Genomic DNA, 7,832 nt, shown 5'->3' with positions numbered 1-7,832 from the left:
AACTTTTTTTTTTTTTTTTTTTTTAATAATTTGACAATGATACCTGGATTAATAATTTTGGGGAGGATACTGGGGATTGAACTCAGGGGCACTCAACCACTGAGCTACAATCCCCAGCCCTATTTTGTATTTTATTTAGAAACAGGGTTTCACAGAGTTGCTTAGCACCTTGCTTTTGCTGAGGCTGGCTTTGAACTCGCAATCCTTGTGAGTCAGTCTCTTGAACCACTAAAAAATTCTTAACTTTCTCTATTTTGTACTCCTGTGCAACAAAGACTCAGACTCCATTTCTAATTACAGGGTCAAAATCTTGTTTTAAGCTCCAAGGTAGAAAACCAAAATTACAGATTTGAAATGTTCCTGTTTAATATCAAGGATTACTTCCATTAGCTAAGAAATATGAAGCTGGCAGTCAGCACAAATTCAAATTAACCAAAATATAAAATAGTTGAGTATCAATATTTCTTTTCCTCAGTACTGGGGATTGAAGCTAGGGTACCATACTACTGAGCTACATCCCTAGTCTTTTTTGAGATTAGGGTCTCACTAAATTGCTGAGGCAGATCTCAAACTTGTGATTCTCCTGTGTCAGCCTCCGGAGTGGAGTGGATAACATTACAGGTGTACCCCATCACACCCAGTTGAAGATCAAGGTTACTAACTATTAGGTTGTTTTTTTAAAAAAACAAACAAACAAACAAAAAACATACTACCAGCTCCAGTATATAGTCCAGAATTGAACTGTTCAAAACTCACTCACTTATAACTTTCCTTGGCAAAAATTTCACAATTTGTTCATTTTTTTTTGGTCAGTCAGTGATATCCAATAACTCTACTAATAAAGAAGCTGATGGGAAACAACTGAGTACTTTATTTGGGGCAAAAGGCACAACACTACTAATAATTAACAAAATTAATAAAAATTATCCAGGCAAATATCTTACAACTTATTTCAGAATCTAAAACTAGTAATGTTATTGCCTAAAAAAGCAAGAAAACTTTTTTAACACTGGGTCTCACTATGCTGCCCAGGCTGGTCTCCAACTCTGGAGCTCAAATGATTCTCAAACCTCAGCATCCCCAGTACCGGGGTTACAGGTGCATGGAATCTGCACAGCTAAAATTTATTTTTTTATTACATTAAATCCTAGGAAACACAGAAATGAGGAATTACTGTTTAATGAGCAGACAGCTTCATTATCCCAAGATGAAACAAGTTCTGGAGTTGTATGGTTGTAATGGTTGCACAACAATGTGCACATCTTTAAAAATAACAATGAATTGTAAACTTAATAGTTAAAAATGATAAACTTTATATGTATTTTACCATAGTTAAAAATTATCTTGGCCAGGCGTGATGGAACACATCTGAAAATTCCTGCAAGTTGGGACGCTGAGGCAAGAGAATTTCAAGTTAGAGGCCAGCCTCAACAACTTAATGAGGGAATATGGTCTGAAAAATGATCAACATGTTAACAAAATTACAACCTGTCTCCAGGTGCTCAAAAGTTTTAAACAACCTGACAGCACATGGAAGAAGGGCACATATCACTGTTTAAAATACAAAATATCCTATAAAGGAATTTAAGTCGGGTCACATTTGACAACTTTGTACATTATCCATACTTTTCCCCCCTCTTCCCAGACAGAAACTGTCTCAGAACATAGGTGTCTTCAAAAAACAAAACAAAACACACAAACTACCTTAAATCAAAATAGTCCCTCGATGAAACAGAAGGTTAAACCAGGTCTGCTGGCATTAAACCCAGTGACCAGGGAGAGTGAGGCAGGAGGATCACAAATTCCAGGCCGGTCTCAGGAACTTAGTGAGACCCTATCTCAAAATAAAAAATAAAAAGGGCTGGGGATATAGCTCAGTGACAAAGTACCCTTGGGTTCAATCCCCAGTACAAAAAAAAAAAAAGGAAAGAAAAAGATAGAAAAGAAAAGGAAAAAAAGTCCAAGTTTAAAAAAATTGCATGTATTACTTTAAATTCCTTATCTGCCTTTAGATGTCTATTACAAAATAACTATGATTTATGAGATCTAATTCCAGCTTCAACTTTAATTAGCTATATAATCTTGACAAGTTCTCTGTGCCTTAGTTTCTTTTATCTTTAAGATGGGGTTAAGAATACCTCAAAGAGATGTGAAGCTTGAGCGGATATATATATATATAAATGCAAAACATCTAATGTGCCAGAAACGTAGGAGGCTGAGACATGGGGATGAAACATTTTCAGACCAGGCCTGGAGCTTTAGCTCAGTGGCAGAGCACTTGCCTAGCATGTGTGAGGCACTGGGTTTGATCCTTAGTATCATATAAAAATAAAATCAAGGCATTCTGTCCTCTATAGCTATCCCACCGATTCCAGTTATAAACTATTTAAGCTGGGCGTCTCTTTGGGGGGGAAAAAAAAAATACATGCAAGTAATATTTCAATCACAACCACAGAGGAGTCATGGATCCCAGATTAACTCTGCCAAAGATAATATCCACAAGCAACTTCATTTAATAAAGTGGTTCTTAACCTTTCGTGCCAGACTTCTTTAGTCTGATTGATCTATGGATCTCTTCTCTGAATTTTGTGTATGTGTACATACTAGGGATTGAACCCAGGGGCACTTAACCACATCCCCAGCCCTTTTTATTTTTTATTTCGTGATAGGGCATCTCTAAATTGCTTAGCACCTTGCTAAATTGCAAAGCTGGCTTTGAACTTATGATCTTCCTGTCTCAGACTCCCCAGCCCTTGGGGAGGTGCACCACCACAAACAGGTCTCAGACTCTTTTAAAACACCACCTGAAGTATACAGGATTACAAAGCAAACCAGTAATATTGAAATATAGTTATCAAAATATTTTAAAATGTCTAATATGGTAGTGAATGTCCTTTAAGTAAATTTCTAAACATATAAAAAGGAGTAATGAGCATAAACAATATTTCAAGATATCTATAAAACCTCTAATATGAAAAACCTGGTTTGTCTCTTGGTGACAAAGTCACAAACTCTGCTGTCTTCTTTGAATTAAAAAAATTTTTTGATTCTTTTCCATCTAGATTCCTGTCAAAAGCTAAGGAAAATAAACAGGCAAGTTTTTTCCTCAAACTCAACCTCAACTAAGGTACTTCTCCAGTTTTATCCAGGAACCTAAATGAAGAATCCTGGCGAGCCAAAGACTTGTATTCTGAAAGCCAGACTTCAGACTTTAGTCCCACCTTATTTACACCTGAATTACTTTAGACATCTAACTTCTGAGCTTTGTTTCCCCTCATTGAGAATAATTCTGGTATCATGAGGTTTTAAGAATCAAATATTAGGAAAATGCCAAATGACCAAAGCGTTATTTTTGACAGATTTTAACACTATATGTTCAGTATCAAATATTTAATCACACTGTTAATCTTCAATAAAACTCATGATATGGGGCTGGGGATGTGGCTCAAGCGGTAGCGCACTCGCCTGGCATGCGTGCTGCTCGGGTTCGGTCCTCAGCACCACATACAAACAAAGATGTTGTGTCTGCCGAGAACTAAAAAAGAAATAAATATTTTAAAAAATTCTCTCTTTTAAAAAAAAAAAAAACTCATGATACGAAGAACTGATTAATAGGAATATTAACTTTACATAATAGTTTAGTAAGATAAGGTAGAGCTGTCTAAACTGGGAAGTGAGGACTGATTTGACATTAGAATCCCCTGAATCTAAATCCCAGGGTTTTTTTTGGTTTTTGTTACTGAAGACTGAACCCAGGGGCACCTACCACTGGCCTTTTTGTTTTCTATTTTGAGACAGGGTCTCACTAAATTGCTTAGGACCTCACCAAGTAGCTGAGGCTGGCTTTGAACTTGTGATCCTTCTGCCTCAACTTCCCACACTGCTTGGATTACAGGCTTACCCTAAATTCCAGTTCTACTGTTTGCCTCAGTTTCTTTCTTTGTAAAATGCTGCAATATCACTTTAGAGGTACTTACTCAATAAATGTACCTATTACTGAAATTCACAATTAATAACGCCAAAGGAATCAATCTAAAACTCTAAAAAGTTTACTTTGGAATTCACGTTGATATAAAGCAACTGCACAATCTTCTGCCTGACAAAACATACGCAAACTTAAAACTATGTAGTATTTGCTTGGCATAACATTCCTAAAACAAACTAGCACTGGCTTAAAATCAAATCGGATTTCTTATTCTGAAGAAAACAATGGATTTTAAAAGGATGAACAGGCAGAATGAGCTCGGCAATTTTAAACTTTTTAATGATGTGCTTGGAATATTCCAATGAATGTTTATTATTAATATTGATATACTCTAAAGTAGATTTAAACTTAATTGAAAGATCTCTGCGCTGGTGATGTAGCTCAGTGGTTGAGCACTTAACTTTGCCTAGCACGCGAGAAGCCCTGGATTCAATTCCCAGCACAATAGAACAATAAAAATCATCTGACTTATTAGAAATACAGTATTAGGTTAAAAGAAAAATACTTTTTTAAACATTTACTTTCTGTAGGAATACTACGGAGTAAAATTCTCCCAGCCCACCACCCCGCAAAACACTTTCCACCGGCTGCTCCTAGATCTCAGTCCATTATATCCATTATACAACCTGTAATTTCCTTCCCTCATTGAAAAGCTTCTTTTTACCGGCTTGATTAACAAAACCCAAGTTGCGAAGTTGCAGCTTTGCTGGTTTGATGTTTTCACAATGTAAGAACAATATGATCTGGAATCTACTCAAAGTATTAGCCAGGCAGTCAGCTGACGCTCACTGCACACAACAGAAGGACAGAAATGACAGAAATTAAAGTTCGCGTTTGTATAAGGCAGGTACCGCTACTTTGAAACCTAAAATAAGTCAAGAGCACACGTTCCAGTTAAAGTAATAAAAGTATTTCTATTGCTCAAATGACAATACAAAAAAAAAAAAAAAAAAAAAAAAAAAACAAGGCTTTTCCCAGACTACGTTTCTTTCATTCTTGGAATTTTCCTTGTAAAGAGGTTTTATCGGTTCATAGAACCAACCCGCATCACGCAGTCGCCGCCTGAGTAACTTTTACAAAAGGTCAAAGCGGTGCCTTTCAAGACTTCCAGACCTACAGGCTTCCCCTCCGTTCACAGTAACTCGTTTTCGCCCATAGAACGTTCCAGAGATTTAGGGACATGGACCGAACAAAATTTGGTGGAAACTACAAAAAAGCTTTTTTTTCCCCAAACACTTAACACTCCCCGCCCCCCGATAAAACTCCAAAACAAACCAAGAAAACACATTTCACCTTCTCCCTCCGGGGTCCCACATGTTGCTCGCCTTCCTCCCAGAGGCCCCGCGAGGCCTCGCCTCACTCCCGAGAACGCGCCCACCTGATTACCCTTTTCTCCGACAGACTCCGCCCCCCCACCCCCGCCCGTTCGCCTCCTTTAGATCCATATGGGACACTTTTAGCTTCCTCTGATCCTCAGGCCAAACCAGACAAGCCCCCGATACCCCACCTCCCGTCCTCCCGCGGTACGGGCCTCACCCTCACAGCTTCCCAAAGTGTTGGGAGCGCGCAGAGCGGAGCTGCAGGCCTGCACGGCCCAGGTGCTGTGTCAGCCTATCTGCCGGTTCCGCGGCGTGTACGGCCTGGAAAGTCACATGGCGGTGGGACCGGCCGGCGCCTCTACATTCCAGTTCTCCTCAGAGAAGAAGATTACCAAGTCCACTCACCTCCACGAAGAGCAACATGTCTTCCTCCGCTCGGCCCAAACGTTCCCGCCGCCGCGACTCCAACTGGCATGCAGGCCCGAGCCCCACTCGCTAGGATAAGGACACTCGCCTTGCCCCTCCACCCGGCAGTGGACCCGACTCCTCCCCCGCCGTCAGCCGCAGCGGCCCGACCCGCCCAGTCCCGCCTCCCTTGAAACAACAACTCTTTCCGGTTCTAGAGAAAAATTGCTTCCGGGAGAAGAGGAAGCCCTTGGCGCGCTCAACTTAGGCACTACACCTATTCTGCCAGCAGTGTGGAATGTACTATTGTCTGGGATCGGGGGAGACCATCAGAAGGAGGCGTCATTCTGTGCCAAGAGATTGAGTAAAAATGTTATTGATGCATTTTATCCCTTGCCAGATAGGTACCACAGCCCTAATAATTCCACGGTTTTCATATTTCAAAATCTAGATCTGATTAGAAGCCGATCTTATGTGAAGTGTAGTGGAATAATCGCCCAGCCCTGTTGAAAACGTAGTGGCTCGCAGAAAAAGGCAGAGGGGGGAAAAAAAGCTGTAGAGTAGTAAAGATGTTAGTACTGCTATTGTATAGTAAATTCTTACTGTGTGCTTGGCAATATACCAAGCATTTTGCGTGAATTAATTTTAAAACAATCCTATGCAATAAATAGTTTTATTTTAATACACCACTTTACAGTTGAAGGAGCTCTCGGTGGAGGGCGGGTTTCCCTTAGGCACACCTTTAAAGAACTTTGCTCCAGGCTCGCTCAAAGGAGGTCTCCTGATTAACATAATGCATATAATTACACCTAGTCTATATAGCAACTCCATCGGTTTTTCTGCCATACTTAAATGAAACAAAATAAAAATTGAGTTTTAAAAATTACCTTTATAATTTTTTGCTAGATTTATCCTTCCCTTACCAGTCCCATGCATACCCTAGTTCAGACACTTGTCTTTTGAAATAATCATGCCTTGATCTTTTCTAATGAATTTTTTTCCATTCCAATTTTTTATTCTTCTCCTTTTGGTACTGGGGATTGAACTCAGGGGCACTTTATAACTGAGCTACATCCCCAGCCCTTTTTATTTTTTATTTCGAGACAGGATTTTGCTAAGTTGCTTAGGGCCTCCCTAAATTACTAAGTCTGAGTCTGACTTGGAACTTGCAATCTTCCTGCCTCAACCTTCCAAGTCACTGGGACTATAGGCATGCTCCACTGCGCCCCAGACTCTCCTTCCTTATTTTTAAAAAATCTTCTAAAGTGAAGGTTTCATAATCTCCAAACTGCTGTTACTTGCTTTCAACACCTTGCCAATCTGATCCTTTGGAATCTCCCTTGTTTAACCTCAAAGGAAACCTCTCACTTTCTCACATACCAAATTGATTCCATCATCAGATTGTTAGTAACACAGACCCTCCCTAGTCTGATTCCCCAGTAAACTCTCATTGCTTCATCTCATTGATTAGACCAATCTCTTCAATTGCCCCCCAAGATACAAACTCATTAGTACTCACCTCCAAAGCCATGACTCAAGGTATCTTCCCTATCTGCAGTGCCTTCATTTGTCAACCAACCATCTCTCTCCATAAAGTTTTCCCAAAGACTCTGTTCTCCACAGATCTCTTCTTCATGTCCCTTTTTGCACTTGATTGTTATATTTTATCTCAAATTGTTTATTTTTTTTGTTTTTTAGTTTCTTCACAGGAACCTTATATATTCTTCTCAGTTTAGGATAATGATAGCTGCATAATAGTGTCTCAACAAATGCTTGTCGAATGGTTAGAAGAATTTTGAAAGTTTGCTTTAAAAAGACTTCATTTCCAATTGCTGATGAATTCCATGCTGCATGAAACATACAAGCAAGAGAGCAGGAGAGAGAGTAATAATGCTAAGTTAGTTTAGTTAACATTTTGGCTGCTTTATGAATGCCTACTGGAATAAGCAATGAGAGAAAAGTTAAGTAAGGCTCTCACACATGAATATTATGATGAACAAAGTACTTAAAGAGGTGAATTGATAATGTCAAGAAATGCTGGATAATGCTGGGAGCAGTGATGCATGTCTGTAATCCCTGTAACTCAGGAAGCTGAGGCAGAATGATCACAAGTTCAAGACCAG

General features: G+C 39.4%; 1 protein-coding gene across 12 annotated transcripts in view; it reads right to left on the bottom strand.

Annotated features, from left to right (window-relative positions):
• Larp4 (La ribonucleoprotein 4) overlaps positions 1–5,866 on the bottom strand; it is a 65,927-nt gene extending 60,061 nt beyond the window's left edge. For 3 of the 12 annotated variants that reach the window (XM_048802710.1, XM_048802707.1, XM_048802708.1), the window contains exon 1: positions 5,710–5,866. In XM_048802710.1, the coding sequence (XP_048658667.1) occupies positions 5,710–5,727 (18 nt within the window). In that variant the 5' untranslated portion in view covers positions 5,728–5,866. Of the gene's footprint in view, positions 1–5,278; positions 5,374–5,521; positions 5,657–5,709 lie in introns of those variants that run through there. The other 9 variants (XM_048802719.1, XM_048802709.1, XM_015493349.2 and 6 more) reach the window with 6 other exon arrangements.
• Between the last annotated feature and the right edge of the window lie 1,966 nt (positions 5,867–7,832).

This window comes from Marmota marmota, unplaced genomic scaffold (genome assembly GCF_001458135.2).
Source record: "Marmota marmota marmota unplaced genomic scaffold, marMar, whole genome shotgun sequence".
NCBI classification, from domain to species: Eukaryota; Metazoa; Chordata; class Mammalia; order Rodentia; family Sciuridae; genus Marmota; species Marmota marmota.
This window is presented reverse-complemented; position numbering and strand designations above follow the sequence as displayed.